The sequence below is a fragment of the Aptenodytes patagonicus genome, chromosome 2, assembly GCF_965638725.1.
Source record: "Aptenodytes patagonicus chromosome 2, bAptPat1.pri.cur, whole genome shotgun sequence".
Lineage (NCBI taxonomy): Eukaryota > Metazoa > Chordata > Aves > Sphenisciformes > Spheniscidae > Aptenodytes > Aptenodytes patagonicus.
In genome coordinates this window covers 116,043,927-116,063,011 of record NC_134950.1, presented here as the reverse complement: position 1 = coordinate 116,063,011, position 19,085 = coordinate 116,043,927, and the positions used below count along the sequence as shown (strand labels likewise).

The window sequence follows — 19,085 nt, the reverse complement described above, 5'->3', positions numbered from 1 at the left end:
CAGCCGGCAGGCAGAGCACAGCAGCCTGGAGTGCTGCCCAGGTTGCAAAACCTGACTGAAAAGCAGGGTGAGAGGGCATACTGTCAGCTCCCTGATGCTGTGGCTAGACAGCCGCTGGTACCTGCACTAGATGCTAGTATGCTTTAAAGCTGGTGCACATATTTACTGATTTAAAACTAGCTTCAGTACATCTGCTGCAGACTACAGTCAGTGCCGCGACAGCAGGTATAAATATACTCCTTTGTGAAATGCCTGGGGCTGGTGGGCGGGTGGGTTGGCTCTCTCTTTCACTCTCTTGCATTACAGGTTGTCCTGAGCTCGTGTGTAGAAGGAAGCTTTGGAGAAGCACTGAATTAGCTGATAATATTCTGTTAAGCTACTCATTAAAGAAAAATGAAACTATTTTAATTTTTTTTTTGAATGTTCATTTCCCCTCCTCCGTACCCAAATCAGAGATTAATATAGGCAAGGGAAGAAGCATGTTCTCTACCTTGTACATTACTGAAAAGGATGTAATTTCCTGCACTAGTGAACCACCCTGTGCCTCTCTAGAGAGGATCAGAACTGACATCTGTGGGCTTTGGTGACAGAGGTTCACCATCCAGAAGTCTCCACCTTTGCCCCTTTCAAGAATATCCCCAGGATAATTTGGTCCATGACTGTGGAAACCCCCTTTAATAAGTTGGCTGGAGCTACAGAAAGTATTTAAAGTAGCTGGGGACAGCTGTCAGGTCTGGTAATACAGATCGACATCGTGAATCTCCCACAGTGTCGCTGAGAGTGACGGACTCACCCCTGCAAACTGCCATGCTCGGGAGCAAGGCGGCTGCCTTCCCTGCGAGTCACAGCTTCCCGTCGTCTCCTCCCTGTCCTACACAAGAACACACTGCCCTAGAAATGATAGAAGTATAGATGAGTAATCTAAGAGCTGAATTTGACAGGAAGAGAGAGAACACTGTAGGCAGTTCTCTGTGATAAATGAAGTTTCTGCAGTCTGGGAGGTTAGGAGTAGTGATGAATCTAGTCAAAACCTGAAATTGCAGTCGCTTTGACAATGGTCTTTTATCTTCCCTCAGCTGATGAAACAGCTTCAAGCTTTGCCAGGTCCTCCTCCTACTTTTCCTTGAGAGTCAGTATCACTTCCATCTTATTTCAGCAGAGCTTCAGCCAACTGTCATTAATTCAGATTCGTGCCGCTGCCAAATGTCGGGAGAGACGGGTGATGGTTGTGTCTGCTTCTGATGAAAATGAGAGGTAGAGCTGAATGTCATCAGCCTACACTGTAGATCACATTACATCACAACTTCTCCCAGTAGCAGCTGCACAGAGATAATGAAAAAAAAATAAGCAATCGCAGGGAGCCTCGTAGGGCTCGCTGCAACTGAGAGCACCTCACAAAAGGGAGGATGGCTTCCAGCAACCCTTACAGAGACCTTTGAGAAAAATGAGTGAAAAGCCCCTCTGTTTTTGCTAGGTCCCACAACTTCCACCTGGTCAGCAGTGCCCAAAGCAATTGGGAGGCCAGAACAGGTATCTGGCTTTTGGGTGTTACTTTGTAGAGATCAACAGTCAATTATAATAGCTCTATTTCCATGGTAATAGCCATTAAACTGTGTTCAGGGGCTCTAAGAGCGTCAGGCTTAGTAAGCTTACCTCTCTTTGTCAGTGATATTCTCCCGAGGAGAAATGCTAAGTATCAGCCAGTAGTTGACAAATATGTAGAAGATCTATGGAATAGGAATCATGTTTCTCATCTGTAAAGAAATCAGAGTTCTCTAGAGCATAAAAATACACCCAGGATAACACCAAAGGTCCCCTTCTCACAGGTGTCACTGACAGTAAGGGGAATCAACACTTTCATAGCAGCCATGGCAAAGCAATGTGGTGCCATCAGAAAAAGTATGTACTTTCTCAGAAAGCTGCCTTGAAGCCTGAGCTGGACGTGGGGTTGGGATTTTGAATTTTGCAGCAAGGTTCAAAAGGTCAGGCTGTCAACTGGATCAATTAGTATAGCAACATGGAGGCCCGTGACTGCACAGGCAAGGCTCTGATCCTCCTATGCTCTGTTGAGGGTGTGGGAAGAAAAGGCAGAAGAGGAGATATTAGAAAAGACCTTTCAAGATCTCAGCACAACCAGATTTCCTTTCAGAAGTTTTCTTGTTTAAAAGGTTATCACTGTTAATCTAAACCGATGTCTCTTAAGTGTTTGGTTGTCAAAGTATTTGCTTGTCCTCCTGGATATCTAAGGTATTTTATGATTTCCCCCCCCCCCCCTAAGATTTAAACAACAGCAGGTTTTATAACTTTCACTGGGCCATCTGCCTTAAGTATGCGGTGTGTGCATATCCTTTCCCAGTAGGATGAATCAGCCTGCTGCAGTAGGACCTAAAATATGACACATACGTGCAATGAAATGTTATAAATGTGCAATGACTTTTAGGAATGTGCTCACTGAAAATCATACAGCCCCCCAAAGCTCCTGGGATGGCAGGGTGGGGTGCACCTGCGGGCAGGGTGTCCTGACACCAGTGGCAGGTGGCATGACCTCCCAGAAGCCATTTCAAAAGTCTGCCAGACTTCCCTTCTTTGCTGCCCATCCAGTTTCTGTGCTGGTGAACATGGCATCACCACTCCCTGGGTCTCGATCTTTATATCCATTGCTGAACTTAGACATATGCATGTACATGAGATACATCAAGGAGGACTGTGGCAAAGCGAAGCAGCCAGGGTATTCTCAAGAGCTGCAGAAGCAAATCGTCTTTCTAGGAGGGTTTCTCTGAGGGAACCAGACAACTCAGGATGTTTCTGGACAGGGATAAGATGCAGGAAGGTTTGAAGACTCATCATTTCACAACTTTGCTTTTCACTTTGCTCTTTTCTCTCAGTCTCCGCTTCTTTCTGGGACCACAGGACTTTCCCTCCAGAATTCTTCAGGCTACAAAATGCATTAAAACGATACAGCTTCCTCTTATTCACACTTACAGGTCCCTTATGTAAGAAATGGGAAAGAATAAGACGACCTTTACATGGTTCATGTGCAGAAGATGGGAAAAATATGGGCTGAGGCATCATAAAACAAATGGAGGCAACCCAAAGCGGCTAAAGAAGGTGGATGTCTCCTTTGTGCCAGGTCACCTGCAGAAGATAAAACTGTTGCAAAGAGGGATCTATCTATTATGGATCTATTATTCACCATGTTTTATGAAGGGAGAACTCATATTTGGAGACTGTGTGTGATCATTAACCAATGCCAAAGTTTAACATAAATGTCAGGCAGTATCAACACAAGAATAGGTGTAGGACATTTTTAAGTTCAGCTCCTGATTTTGATTGCAGCATTAGCAAGTCTTCCCTTTGGCCATCTCTTTGCCTTTCCCTTCCCTTTAATCTGTACTTAAAACTAAAAGTCACTGTATTATACGTGAAGAAAAACAGTGTTATGTAGGCACTACAACAAATAAGAAATATGATATAGCTGTTCACTTCTTAATACTGAAACTTGAGAAAGGTACACGGAAAATCCTGTACTCTTTGAAGCATAGGAAATATATGTGCCTTTTCTTCTTGCACCTTCGAAGACATTGCTCCTTCAGTTGCAGGCAGACGTTACAATGGATAATGGATAATAAACAGGATTCACGTTCTTGGCACTCAGTCAATTATAAGAAATACCAATTGCCTTCTGCGAATATTCCCATGGTGCCAAACCATCAGAGGAGTTGGTGAGTAGGAGGAGTGAAGGTGTGATAATTGAAAGAATTGCTACTTGATAAGTCACAGGAGCTAATGTGTTAGCTCAGCGTGCAGGGAAGCTAGGACGTTCCCAGCTGCCGCAAAAACTGGGTGTATGCGATCCCTGGCACCACTCGTTGGGACAAGATGAATCACAAGCGCTTCAGTAGCGAGCTACCATGTCACAGTGAGCCAGATGGAGGTGGTTACTTCCCTGATTGATTGCCTCGTGGGCTACCAAGGGCTTTTCCAGCAGGCTAATGCCTTTCTGTTGGCACTCAAGCACCCGGGAGCAGTGTGTCCGCTTGGGTCAGCACCATGCAGGAATTCCTGCCTTTCGGGTGTGTGGCCACCCCGCAGAGGGAGAGGGAAGTAAATAAGGAGCAAGGGGGAGCAGGTGACTACAACATGCACTGAAATAACACCGACTTCTGATGCCTCCCTAATAGATGTTGCTGCTAATGAATTTTCAAGCACGTGCTGAGTTAACGGGGGTGAGCAACATTGAAACATCCTTTAGTTAAACCCAGTGCTTTACAAAAGCTAATTGAAAAAGGAAGGAGCAGCAGGGGTGGTGGGGAGAACAAGGATGAAGAGGGGGTGGAGGAGGAGAACAGCTCTATTTTTCAAGTGCTGAATATGAAAACCCTGCAACAGATGAGTTTACATGCAAGCCTGCACCTCATCAGGGCAAAGATACAGTGAGTGGAGTCAAGTAATTTTCCTCTGCACACAGCATCCCCAGCCCCTTACCCTGCCCAGCCAGCTTTCTCAACTGTGAGCTTTAGAATATAAACAGCCAATAAGTAAGGACAATAACTGTAGTTCCTGCTGAGAGCTAACTCTGCCTGTCATGCATTTGCTGGGTCCTAATACAGGACAGTGAATAAAGCTTCATTACAGAACAATGGAGTTAGCTGCCAGAGCCTACAGATTTGAATAAACAACAAATAAGCAACATCTGCTCCAGCATATGTGTATGGTAAAAAAAAAAGTCACAAAATAAAAGAATTTGTAAATGCCAAAAGCAACACTAAACTGCCAGTGCTACTGTAGAGTGAATTTTTAATTGCACATGCATACAGGCAGGCTGTGGGTATTAGTCTCACATATGTCTGGTTGCTGCCAACCTGGGAGTATAGATGAATTTAATTAAATAAGGATTATCCCTTCTCCCCAGTACAATTACTTATTTATAACAATGATAAAATTGCCTAATAAAAAAGATTGTAATATTTTTTAAAACAGAGCTAGAAAACACTCTGCTTTCCCTGTAAGTCATTCAGGGATGTTTGGGGGGTTTGAGCGTCTTTTAAAATTAAGTCTCAGCATTCTGCCAAGAGAGAGGGAAAAAAAGCCTTATCATAAAGCCTACTGCAGTTAAACAGCCAGAATCTACATTATGGAGAAATATAAAGAAGACACACAGCAGCCAGGGAATTGGCTTTCATGGGGAGTGTAGAAAATTAAGCAATTGGACTGAAATTGAGGCCAGGCTACAGAGCCAAGGGACAATACCACTGGGACAAGTACTTCCATAAGTCACCCGTCTCTAATATGCTCCATCTAGGCAAAGCAGTCCGCTCCTATATATCTCTATTTCTTCTCATAGTGGGCACCTCGCACTTCCCTGCTCAAGTGAGCTCCCATTTCAGCAGGGTCATGTCAGGCTCTCATATCTTCATCATCACTCACACCCTTTCCAACAGAGCCCACAGCCAAATGAGGCTGGGCCCTTATGGTATCAGGCACTGCATGAGCCTTGAAAAATAGGCAGCCTGGGAATTTGGAGGCAAAATCTAAATTCAGGCATGCTCTCCTGGGAGCTGAGGTTTTCCTTGAGTAGGTTCCTGATGGACTCTATTTCCCACTCGCTCCTACTTTGAGGACCCCCGCTTATGGGTCTGAGCTACATTCTGCTGAATTTAGTAGGAACCTTCTTAAGAGCTAGGTATTATTCACTACTAACAATGTTATGTTCATAACTGGCAATTTTTAGACTGTTTCCATGATGCACAGGAAGTTGAAGTTGCAGTAAAACTCCCATGGGTATGGAGAGGTATGCCATTTAAGAGCAGTGGGAAAAAGAGAAAGAATATGAAAAAAGCCTGTAAAAAAAAGCCGGAAATCTCCACTTTAAATTTAGGCCAAGCGTCAATGACACTGAAATGAGAGCGAGAGAGAGATTGCAGTGTTTAAACAAAACTCTAAAATAGTATTATGGTTCTGCAAAGGCATAAATCTTACATAAGTGCAGTTTACTTGTATGATTTTGCTTGATCACTTAACTGGATGACAGTCTTACCAGAATTAAAAACAAATAATTACTTTCTGCATTTTCTGTCATGAAATTACTACTAAATACCTGCTTATTCCTCTGTCTTGAAAGAGTATTCAGGGCATACAGTTATTTTTTCCGCTTACATTGTGATTGATATACCTATACAATCTGCTAAATCCTTTAACTAACACCCTTCATCATTAAATAGCACAGTCATTTTTTAGAGATGGATAAAGAAAGGAAAAAAGCATTGTGGGTATGTTATTACGTTTTGAATTTTTTCCCCACTGGGCTATGTCCACATTCTCTTTTTTTCATTTCTCACTGAACGTTTGTCCAAATGGTGCTTTTCACTGCACCAGTCCTGGGGAATTGCTATTCTTTGTATAGATACTGCTATGAGCAAGACTACTGGTATGTGGGCTCATCTTTGTTCATGAAGATCAAGACATCTATCAGAAAACAAAATCAAAGTAAGCTCATGTAACTGAGGTGACAAATCATACAGTCTGAAGAGCAAGAAGAACCTGACATTAAATCCCAAAAGTCACTGGAGCCACGCGTTGACAGACTGGACACACACAACCCTGCCAGAAGATGTGGCAAGAGCAATTGAATGCCATAGGTATGCAATCTATTACACAGCTAAAAAAACCCGTATGAAAACAGCAAATGTATGCTTACAGATCATTTGAAAACAAAAATAAACCCTCCAGAACTGAGGAGTTCATGCTATAATCCATTGCATTTACTCAGCTCTAGCATTTACCAAGAACCCCACCCCCCCCACCCCCCCCACCCCACCCCCCGATGAAAACACTGGCCTCACTGAAGTCAGTGGGACTTCTGTCACTGCCTTCAACAGGCTCATGATTTCACTCCTGCAAATCCAGCTGTCACTCCAGCCAATGGCATATATGCATGATCAGCACCAGTGGACATCCGAAATTTTTTTTTTAGATACCTGTGTATGAACTTGGGTTGCTTAATTATTTGTGCTGGCTCCCCAAAAGTGATATAATGTGGTCCTCAAAGGGTGAGGGCTCACCAAACTTGCACCTTTGTCCCTTTCTATCTGCTTCTTGCTACTTATTAGTTCTTTCACATTAAATTTCTGTCCCATTTAAAAAAAAACAACTGCCAGTCCTGCTCTAAGCACTGGTTGGAAAGGGTCACTAGAGAGCAAGGCCAAGCGCTCCCTTCTCCGAAGGCTGAACAGCCGTTCCTCCAGCACCACCACCCCTGCCAGAAAATGCTTCTCAGGATCCAAACTCAGATTACCCCAAATGACAGCATAACATCTGGTCTAACAGCTTTGCTTTTAATCCTTTCATAGACTCCTCAAATAACTTATTTTCTAACACATGATTCAATGCTATGTCAGCTCACGTGGTGTTAGTCTGTGTGATATAGGAGACTCATATGATGGGGTAGAGGCTGTGCTGCCACCAGCACATCCTGGTTACACAGTCCTGGTTGAGTTGCGTACAGAGTGGCTGCAGAGCCACTATCTTCAGTCTCCTGGTTGACTTACCTCCTAGGGATCTGAGAGTTGGTGGGTAAGGGGTCATCTGAGTCTGGCAAATAATTCACCTAGCAGGAGCGAAGCTTTGGTGTCGCTTGGAAGAGTAGAGAGGTCTGCTTAAAGCTTCAGACAGGGACCCCAAACACTCAGAGCTGTGCATGTGAGGTACCCTCTTCATGGGCACTCATTGTGTCTCCCTGACAAGCTGAGTATAATTTACAGCCCTATGATTTATCAAGTCATATCATCTAGACTGCCATGCCTAGAATAATGCATCCACATGCCAGAGGTGATGGGAGCAGAGAGGGAAAATGTATTGTTAGGATAAGCTTTAGAGGCAGCTACATGCAAACAGTGTTTTAAAAACTGGCAAATTGTCTGTTTCTTAACACTCACCTGAAGTGGTGTCAGGAGCATTTCCACATGGAGTTTCATCCTCAGAACTCCGAATCTGAAAAGAAAAGGAAGAGAGGAGGAAAAATTCTTATTGATGGTAATGATTATGAATGTATGCCTTATTACGAGGGGGGTTAGGAGCAAAACAAAAAAAAAAATTCTGGACATTTAAAAGTGAAAACGTAAAATCTTTCAGATGGTTCCTTTTTGGTTTCTCTTTTTTAAAATATTTGTTCTTGTCATAAACCAGGCTCTAGTCTCAGAACCTTTCCAAGCCTCGCTTAAAGTGATCAATACATAAAGTTTCTCAACCTGTAAACACACTAACAATCTTGTTTGAACAGCCTCAGAGAAATGTCCCTAGAAAAGAAAAATATGACTTAGTAGAAGAAACCCAAGGAAATGTAACCATATGGAGGCAAATTCTTGCCAAAGAGTGTATGTAGGGTCAGAATTTTTTTTCCTTTGGGAATGAAGACCCATTTAACTTTTTCATAGTTAAGGGGAACATCATGTCATGATGCTGCATAAACCTCTTCAGAAAAAAACTTTATAGAAAAGGGGATCTATTAAATACAAGTAACACGTGAACATGCATGTTGGGTGTGTCCTCCATGCAGTCTGTAGCTCAAGAGATCTCTAAGCCCCTCATTGTCAAAGGCTAGAAGAATACAAGAGAAGGATTGCTCTATATGAGACTGTTATTCTATTCCCCATACATCTGCTACTGGCCATTGCCAGAGTAACGATTTAGGTGGCCTGATGTTTTTCAGCCAGTACACAGTTCTTACAGCCTGAATTTCATGATGTGGTAGAGAATACTCAGAAGTTAAACAATATATACCCTGTCTAATTTGAACATCCAGCATTCACCAAATTGTCTTAGACATCAAACTGGGGAGTTTACGATCATCTGCATTTACTGCTCTGTCAATGTCCTCACTTTTGTGTGAGCCTCTAGTCACGAAGCTGCAAGTCCAGCATGCTAAGTGCTTTACAAAGACATATGGGCTTCTTCGGGACTATAAATTTACTGTGCTGGAGATCTCCAAAAGACACCTTCTCCCCTACTGAGGCTGATAATCAGGCCCATGCTCTGATTCTTGAGTCAGCTCTGCCGGCACAAAGGCTACACCAAACCTTTCACAGAAAAATACACCTTGGGAAAGACTTGAAAAGATAAATATCCTTTCCTTGAGACGAATGCCATTACCTTAACCTGACCTTTTCCAATGCTTTAAAAACTGGAAAACTTTTTTAAGCCTTTTCCAGCCACTCACTGCTTCTTCCCTCCCTCCCTCCCTTCCTCCCTCCCTCCCATGATCCCTATGTTTTCAGGGGGCTACCGACCATCCCGTTTCCCCTCCTTTCTTTGATTCTTACAGCAGAGCCTAATTTTTGGACTCCTTCCTTTCCCTCGTTCTTGAAGGATTGCTGGAAAGGGAAAAGTATTCCTGTCGGCATCCCAGTGGATTCTGTATGAATAGCTACCATAGCCATTTTTCTGCAGTGGCAGAAAAACTGCTGCTCACACAACTCCTCTAGATGTAAGAAAGGGACTGGCAAGTATCCTGGTCTCTGCTACTTCATGTTGAACCCCCACTGACAACCCACTGTTGCTAAAACATACAGATAGCTGAGTATCGTGGACTTTGCAGACTAGATATGAGAACAAGCTGCTGCTTTCAGTTATTCTGGTTTTAGGATGCTCAGCTTACAGAGTGATAAAATATTTCAAACATTGCTATAAAACCAAGGCTAATTTTGTGATGCAACTTTCTGAAAGAGCACACCAGAAAATGAGCTCGGGGGGTGGTGGGGGGGTGGGAGTGGGGGGGAGGGGAGATAGGAAAAAAAGCCCAACCCTGGTTAATGACTAGATCTGTAAAAATATCCTTTACCATATGTATTAGTGCTCCTGCAACTTCCTTCTATAAAACAAAAAAACCTCTAGTGCTGCATAAAACACATTAGCATCTTACAGTATCATACTGGCTGAATGAATCCTACCTCAGTAACTTCCGTGCCAACTTCTTTGACAGTACCCTAACACAAGGACAATTTAAAATAATCAAAACCCCAATGAGTAGTGTAAATCCTACTGTTTTTCACCATAATGCTGCTGCATAGTGCTTGAAGTAATTTCCTCTAGCTTCCATCCTGAAAAAGAGAATCCAAAGCTATACCATAAATATGGGTGGAGATACATTGCTAGCAAGCAATACACAAAAATCCACCTCACCTCTTCCAATTCAAATGAGTCTGGCAGCTTGCAGTTGAGGTTGGCCACTTTTTTGAGTGTGTGGGCCACAAGCAAAGGTGGCTCCTTTCTTGGCCTGTCTTTGGCAGGCACCTCACACGCAGGAGAAAGGTGGGGCTGTTTTGCAACTAGGTGCGATGAAGCCCAGGCTTTCCCCCATGAAGTCGGTGGACACTGGGATGTGGGATGTGCCGAGGCACCTTTGTCTCTGGGGGTTTGCTCCTGGGGCAGACAGCCCAATGTAACACGTGCAGAAAAGTCCGCATGGACTCTCCCTCTCTCAGCAATATCTGCACAAGGACGAGGTTGTTCTTTCTTGCCAGGCAAGTTGGCTTCCCCAGGTGCCAGTGAGTCCTGTTTCAGCAGCATTGTCTGCCGAGAAGCCCTTTTCAGGAGCTGGCCTATTCTCCTCCGCTTCACTCGTGTGACCGCAGTTCTGCTCTTCGCAGCATCCAAGAGACTGGTCTCATCCCCACCAGCGTCCTGTGCTTTAGTCTGTTGGGTGTTGGCGTCAGTCAGCAAAGACGAGAGGGCACTGGTTACGTGGTCAAGTACTTCCAGCTGTCGAAAACGTTCTTAAGTTTGGCAGAATGGAAGGCAACATGGTTATTAAAAATACAATCTGAAATAATCAGGTACAATGATTATTCAAACTTGCCATTGCCAAGAAACTTACTAAGTACCTCATTCAAAAGTGGCTAAATTTTTCCATTTGCTTCCAGAGGATCCATTCAGGCTACATACAGATGTCATTGCGTAGTTCTTTATATTAGACAAACATGCAACATTGAATTCATTGGGTCAAGTGCAGCTGAATACTGCTCTGTGTGGATAAAGGTTACAGAATCCAGCCTGAAATTCTCCGATTGGCTGGGCCAGACTTAGATGCAATTTTTGAGGACTTACTAAAATTCGTGTGAAAAAAGTTATTAAAATCTGATCTCCAATGTTTCCAGCTGGCAGCTGTCCAGGATAACCGTAAAATGCATATAGCCATTAACTGATAAAAATTAACCACAGAAGCTATGTTCTCGTTTTCATAGCAACAAAAAGCAAAACACTTATCCCCCAGAAACTCATAGCTGATGTCGTATAAAGGTTCCCAGATTTCTTTTATTGTACTAACCTCCTGTAATTTCTGGGTCATTTTTTCCATGGCATAACATCTAAAGAGAAGCGGATAATTTTTTCTCTAAGGGATCCTCGAGATTGCCATCACTGCAACACTATGAATTTATTTATACGAAGAAACGCAACACATTTGCTTGCACGTTGTGTCTGTACCTATCCTGAGGCAATGAATATGTCACCAGGACTCCTCCTTCCTTGAGAGATTAATTGAGGACAGTAGATGGCAAAATACTAACTTTCTTGGCTGCCATTTCTCTTAGAGAGCAGCCAGATTTACTGCATGCAGGCTGTTGGTAATGCTGCTTCACTGACAATTAGACAACAAGGGGATATTTAACATGGATCTGAGTTGGTCATTTGCATCGGGGACCAATACCGTGACATATAATTCCTGATAGTTACTATATCTCAAGAATACTCCTTTTTTTCTTTGCCCCAGACATTGCCTGATTTTTAACACTGGAGGAAAACATTGCCATTGCTGCCACCTTTTAAGACATGGTCAAAGGTTTCACCTGATGTGGTTTAAAGGAGTTATCTGATCTATCAGTACACCCATTACACAGTGTTGTATAGTTTCCATTTGCATAAGTTTGGGGTGTCAGAGTAAATAATTTTTGGTTTTGTATATCTACTGTGCTACTACATGCTCTCCATGTAAAGCACATTTTATCCTCAGTATTTCATCTGGCTCCCACTATGTTAGGCCATAAAAATGCCAAGTGCTAATCTTTGACTGACAGTGGCACAGCAGTCCAGTCCGTCTTTTGATTTGAACCAGAATGAAATTCTGAAATAGTTTTTACACAGTGCTTAGCTTTTGTAAATTATTTCAAAGAGCTTGGGACACCTAAAGAACAAATCAAACAAGAAGAGAAATTATAAATGAACAACATAAAAAATCCCCTCACTCATGTGCAATGTAATAAATACACAGGTCATGAAGAAATTATGTCAGGGACAGCCTTGCTTCATGGACTATTTCTCTCCAGGCAAGTAGTCCCTTCAGTTTCTAGGGGTGCTCCCCAAGGATCGCACCTCAAATAGGCAAGAGGCTGATAAGATCTCTTTAGTCCCTGCAGCCTGCTGCAAAATAGTCTAAATCTGTAGCACAGAGGAGATATTAAAGGACACAAACACAGATTAATTTTCACTAGAAACTTCAGCTGAAACAGCAAATGGCCGTGCTGTAAAAAAGATCAATAAATCTTCAGTAGAATCTGTATTTTTTATAGGGCTTCTAATGACTTTATGATCAACTATTTTATAATTTAGGAGGGGAAGCTCACAGTTTTGTTCCTCCTTCCTTAAATCTGATATTACATAGGCTGACATAGTTATCTACATGGAAGATTTGGAAAGTCTTCAGTAAGACCACAGTCGAATGAAGAAATACAGAATATTTCCAGAGCCAGCAAGAAATTTTTGATCAACATCTTTTTTTCACAGCAAATGGCAGAATTTGGAAAAAAATCAAAATTTTCAGTGGGTAAATCAAGACATCTGAAATTGCTCAGTTTTTCTCAGGAAAAGTAAAAATGAAATTTCAGCATTGTCTGCTTCGTCATATATTAAAATATTTTCCTTTTTTTAGATTGTTTCAACTTGAGTCTTGGCAATACTGCCTTTGCTTGAATCAAAGCTGTACTTCAGAGAATGCATTTAACAATTTACATTTCATTTCTTTTCTAGGGGTGGATTTACTGGCTGACATACATTTCCTCTCTCCTAGCTGACCTGTGGTGGTCACAGGACAACCATATATCATGGGAAATGGTGTCTACCTAATACACTCATCTCACAGAGAAGAAAGAGACTTGAACTATACTTCCAGTGAGGGGCTTGCAACAAGCTGAGACAGACAGAAATGAGCCTGAAAAATCCACAGAAACAAGACAGCAAACCCCAAGTAGATTTAGATATGGCAGTATGGAAAAGTGGTACTGAAATGTGGTGGGGGTTTTTTATTATTAAGCATCAGAATGAAACATTTCAACATTTCTGAACTAAGGTGTTCAGAAACTTGAAGTTTTCAAAGAATTTGGAGATCAACATACTCAGAAATACAATTATTTTTCACTTAACATAACTTCTGATTGTGAAGTAACTTTATTTCTTCAGTTAGGAAGTCAAATTTTCACCACTGGCAAATGATGGGGATAAGCTTTTCTTTTGGATCTGGTTGAGAAACTGAAGGGGTGACTGACATTTTTGAAAACACACCTTATTTTTGTGAACTGAACCTTTTGAAAACTCTCTTTGACAATGTTAGGGAACCAGCACCAAGCAAGGAGACAATTAACAAATAACTCTATAAGAATCCACAGGCATTTTAAAAGGTCAGATCAGCAATGAAGCAGGCCCAGAAAACTATTTTCATCACAAGCAGGGAAGAGCCAAACAGAAAGAGGAAGGAACTGCACTAGGAAAGGAATGAAATACAAAAGTGGACAGGGATCACTCTGTTATGGAAGTCCTTGGTCTCTCTCACCTCCCTCTCCTTTTTTCCTCCAAGTTTGTTGTCTTCCATATTGTACCTATAATCCTTCTCCTTATCTCTCACTTTCTTAGAGTATCACGTTATACTAAATCAATTAACTTTCTGTGCTGATTCAGAGAATAGGAGAAAGCAAACTGACAATGAGATAACCTCTCAGGCAGTCACTAACTCAGATTACACAATTTCTTCCTTTTCCATGGCTAGAGACAAATGAGAGGGTTTCAGACTGAATTTGCATTGAAATGGTTCAGTAATCATCGGCCAAACAGTGTGACAATAACTGAATTAATCCAGTACGTCTCTGGGAATGGTCTTGAAATCTCTAGAGGTGGCGCATGGCCTGCCTCATTTTGGCACTTTCATTTTAATGCCCTGGTGAAGCAGTCCTCCGATAGCAAGGAGTCTGGGGTTCCCTAAATTGTTCATGGAGAGGTAAATGCCGTGGAACATCTCTGGACCTGAACCTTCTACTTAATTTACAGAGAAGGGTCTTTTTCTGGGTCTTCTTCTGGAGACCTTCAAAAACACCTGTTCTCCTCATTGCCATTACAGGGAATGTAGGCTTCTGCTTTAGAAGAGCAGGCTCACTAGGTGCCTGAAAATTTAGGTGCAGTATTAGTACTGAAGGCAGACAGTAATCTGTCCAGCTCTAGAGATGCAATCCATTTTCAAATCTAATAAACATGAATTTGCCCCTCCTCCTTCTTGCTATACCTCACTGCAAATTCATTAGACGACCTAAGGTTGGCAAGATTGGAAGAAACCATTTTGCAACCAAATGCCATTTGAGGATATTCCTCAGGAGTTTGTACACTAAACCTGATACACCCCTTTTTAGCTGTAAGTCTTCTCCTGGAACACCAGCTGTAGGAAGGTACTTGTGCAAGATTACCTACATGGTCACTGAGACAGACTGGCTTCTTTTGAGAGGTGTTTTAAGTGGTGGCTGGATGATGACCCGCAGGAGTTGCCTGACTCTCTCCACTTGCTATGGAGATAGAAAGACTCTACAGTGATTAAGCTCCTTGAGATGGTACTTCAGCTAAATGCCTATAATTTGGTGCAGTGAACCAGGCCGAGGTTAATCACCACATTAAGGAAACATGTAGTCAGTGAAAACAGAAGAGGTAAGTATCTCTGAAGGATGAATCCCACCTCTCTCGATTAAATGTTCCCAGCCCAGGCACATGCTTAGGAGGCCTAAGCAGATGGTGTGAAAACCCCCTCCCAAACTGTCAAAAGCAAGATAATATGTTTTGATGGACATCACACCCACCGAAGCAGAAATTCAAATCTTATCTTACTTCACAGCAACTCCCCCATACAGATAAGCCATTAACATGTACTAAGAGTGCTCCTATTGAGGATGACTGCAAGACATTAAGAGTCATTAAATTCACACCTTGGCTTACCACTGCCTGCCTTCACTGTGCAAACTCCTTCCCTCAGAGGCTCTTTCTCTGCTCTCATTCCTTCCTAGTTCTCTACCTTCTTCCCTGAGGTCTCCATCCACCATCCACTCATACTGATTATCTCTGTTCCCTCTCTCCCTCTCTCTCTGAGGAGTTACAGAGAGAGAGAGAAAGAGAGTGAGAGCTGAGAAACCTGTTTGATGTGTCAGTTTGCTGTAAATATTGAAGTGTGTGCACGGGGCTTGCTATAAAAAAAAAAAAAAAAGAGAGGAGAGAGAGAGAAAAACACATTTTCCACAATGCTCTGACATTTCTGTTTCAATTCTCATTCCGTCCATGCTGCTTCCTTGGTGTAATTCTAAACGGGAATACATGGGCTATGCGAGAGATCCTGCTTCGCTGAGCATCTTAAGTAAATAGAAGATTTCTAGAGCCATCTGGCTATCCTGTGCAGCAAACATGAGGGGAAATGATGTCAAAATTGGGCTTTTCGGATGGGTGATATACCAGCGAATTAACAATGCTATTTTAATGCAGATATATCTTTAGGGTGAGGACCTTGTATTAATTTCTCAACTGCAAAATACACAACATGAGAACAAAAACCAGCTAAATGAATAAAAATCAAGACTGTGTGCCTTAAATGGGGCAATTTTATTGTACTTAAAATACGATCCTCATCTACATCTTAGGGCACATTTGAACCACAAAACTGTTAGCTTTTAGTTAGGGATTTGTGGGTCTGATGCACAAGCTCTGGCAGCTCTAGTCATGGCAAGTTAAGGCCTTGTCATCTGCTCACCACATTTCCCTGTGAGAGAGGTCCTGCTCTTACCAAGAGGAAAAGGGAATGTGAGCCCACATCTGGCCTGGCTGAATTCAAAATCCTGTGTATTGGCTTACACCACCAATGATGGTGGGTACGTGTTGCCAGTGAAGTGGCTGGGGCAATGGACCCATGTTCAATTATGCAGCCTCCGCGACACCAATGACAATCTCTGGTGGTGGGGTAGGTCTTACAGGGGATAGGCGGTTATGTTTTAAAATGCCACAAGCTGGTAGCTCCAGCACATAGATCAGAGTCCACAGCTGAGGAGAGGTAAACTGTATTTCAGTCATATTAAGAAGTATCGTTGCCACAAAGGTGTACATGAGGATCTTCGATGTCTCCTGAATACATGTTCCTTTTTCATGCATTTTTTTTTTTAAGCCTCGTCTTCACTACCGTCTCAGTCCCCCCTGCTATTTATTTTACCTCCTGGCTAAAATTCCTCCTTTTGCCAAAATGCCTCTCCTTACCATATAGGTTTGGTCTCTCAATGTCCATCCGCTGCTTCTGAGCTTCCAAAAACACTCGGACGTTGATCCCTTTTGCTACAGAAGCACCACTGAGGAACCGAGGAGGGATTTTGGTGCAAACATCAGGTTCTTCCGTACCAAACCCCAAATCAAGAAGAATCTCCACTGGATCCTTTTCGCAGAGCGCCAGCCATTCAGTGATGCTGTGGTGAAAACATGAGGATTATTTACACCACTGTCTTGGTACCACTTTCTCTTGCAGTAGCTATCACATGGTCTTGTTTTTGTTAAATAATTCTCTTCCCTTCTTCTCCCCTTTTGTGGAGACTACTGCTTAAGTGAAAGTAATAATTTTTGGTCACATTGCTAAGAGATTGACACATGTTCCTCCCCCCCAGAGGAATTTGGTGGCTTGGTATCTAGATAGCTTAGCAAAAGGAACATTAATAAAAGGTGTAGGTTCACAGCTCTGCAGGCTCACTTCTCTCTAGACACAATACAGATAAGGCATGCTGCAGCTGCTATAAGACGTCGCAGGCTTTTACCTTCCAGTGGATTCAAAACCCACTGCAGTTTCAGGTAGTTTTTGCTTTTGGGGGTTTTTTTTACTGGTACAAATGCATTTGAGATCAGACACCTGTTATTAAGACGGTCATTTTGATCCTGTTAAAATAAACGAGGAGATGCCTTTTACAAACTAAGGCCTTGAACTGCTTATTCAAAATTGTACTCACATTTGTTGATCTCTAAATGGGCTAATACCTTGTATTCCTAGCTGGAAATACATGAAAATAACTAACCTCTGGGGTGCACCAGTGAGCAAGTGGGACGAGCCAAGACTCTTGCATCTTGGCACAACTGGACTTTCTGAAAAATCTTGCAGGGACCTGGTTGGAAAAAAGCAACAATGAAATGTGTTTAACTCATGTGCTCCTCTGGGATGTCATTATGATTTTTTCCTCCAGTAAACATTTGCATTTTGTCTTGGTTTATAATGATACATAATAGCAATGCCTTAGAAGAAGAGTCGGCATGAGAGTGTGGCAATACGCTTATTCTCAAGAACAGTATGTTACAGTAGGTGTGAGAACGTAGGTGTGAGGTACCAGTAAATGCTAATTATAAAGGTGGCAGAATGGCTCACTTTTGACAGATGGTGAATCTTTGGGGAACCTTTAGGGAGCACGGTTTCTCTAGCCACCTACTTCAAAAGATATAATTGCTCTTAACAAAGTTTTGGCGAGACAAAGCACAATGAGTTGCAGCAGCAAGAGTGGCACCTGAGAACAATTCTGTGCTTCGCTTGTTGTGTTTGTATCCGCTAATCTGCAGAGAAATAGTTGCTTTTCAGAGCCTGCTCACTGCAAAAGGAATATCCTGCCGCATAGTAGTCTTTCTCAATAGGTAAGACCACATGGTTTTGTTATGCCCAAGCTTAACTTTACCTACACATACCTATCAAGATCAGTAGCAAGTGTTTATATACAGTGGAAGCATTGCATTAGTCATTTTTTTTATCATTGCAGGTTATCCATCAGCTCACATCTTAAACAGGCCTAGAGGGATACGTAGATTTTTGAACTAATGCTGTTGCTATCAGTTTGAGAGAAGGGGGGGGAGGGGGGGGGGGGGAAGAAACTAGAATTCCTCCTTTTGTCAAAAAGGAAAGGAAGAAAAAATAATTTCTAACAGATCTCTACAGTGTCTGGCACCTACCTCCTGTAGCTTTGCACAGTCATTTGTACCATTTCTGGTACTGACAAGGAAACTGCAAACAAGAAGAAATAAAAATAATGTATTTTCTTACCTTTTTTCCCCTTCAAAACAGAAATGTATCAAACTAGAGAAAAGACCAAAAGACCGATTGCATTATATAAAGAAACATTTTAGCCCGAGTGGCAAAGTTGCAGAACACCACCATTGTGGGAAGCTCAAATCACAGTGTATGTTAGTCGTAGGTAAATGCAACACATGTCAATAAGAAAGGGAAAATAGGTGCCTTTACATTTCATAAAATTAGTAGTAGCACACTCTAAGCCCCTGCTATTTAAAAGTAAGCACTATGAATTGGGTTCCACCATCTGCTGTAGAGCCATTGAAGATATACAGAGCAAATATGATGAGGATAACTTTTAATCCCTGCTTTTTTAGTTAAAAAAATACAATTAAAATATATTATTTTAAATTCTCTTTCCAGCACATGCTGGTACAACTTTTTTGTGTACAATAGTTTTTCAAGTGTAATTCACTGAAATTTTGTGAATATTTGTGAACATTGATTTCTCTGGGCTTTGCATCATGCTCTAAACATGTTTGAGAGGAGTGAGACAGTTGCAGGACGCTTGCAAGAGTTTCTGAAGGAGGAAATATTTGTCCAAGAACTGATAACATTGTTTACTGGACTCCAAGTGTGCTGTACCTATGAGCTGTAAAGTGCATATTTCATCATTTCATGATGATGAAATGGGAATAAATCAGATGCAAATACACAGTGCCTGTAGTTGTCACTTCCTTCCACTGAAAAAACCACACTTGTTGATCCTCTGAAA

The 19,085-nt window shown here is 42.1% G+C and overlaps 1 protein-coding gene across 1 annotated transcript in view; it reads right to left on the bottom strand.

Annotated features, from left to right (window-relative positions):
- ITPRID1 (ITPR interacting domain containing 1) overlaps positions 1-18,284 on the bottom strand; it is a 32,643-nt gene extending 14,359 nt beyond the window's left edge. The window contains 5 exon segments of the mRNA XM_076332290.1: positions 7,935-7,989; positions 10,177-10,769; positions 16,537-16,739; positions 17,337-17,423; positions 18,253-18,284. Of these exon segments, the coding sequence (XP_076188405.1) occupies positions 7,935-7,989; positions 10,177-10,769; positions 16,537-16,739; positions 17,337-17,423; positions 18,253-18,284 (970 nt within the window).
- Positions 18,285-19,085: the final 801 nt, after the last annotated feature.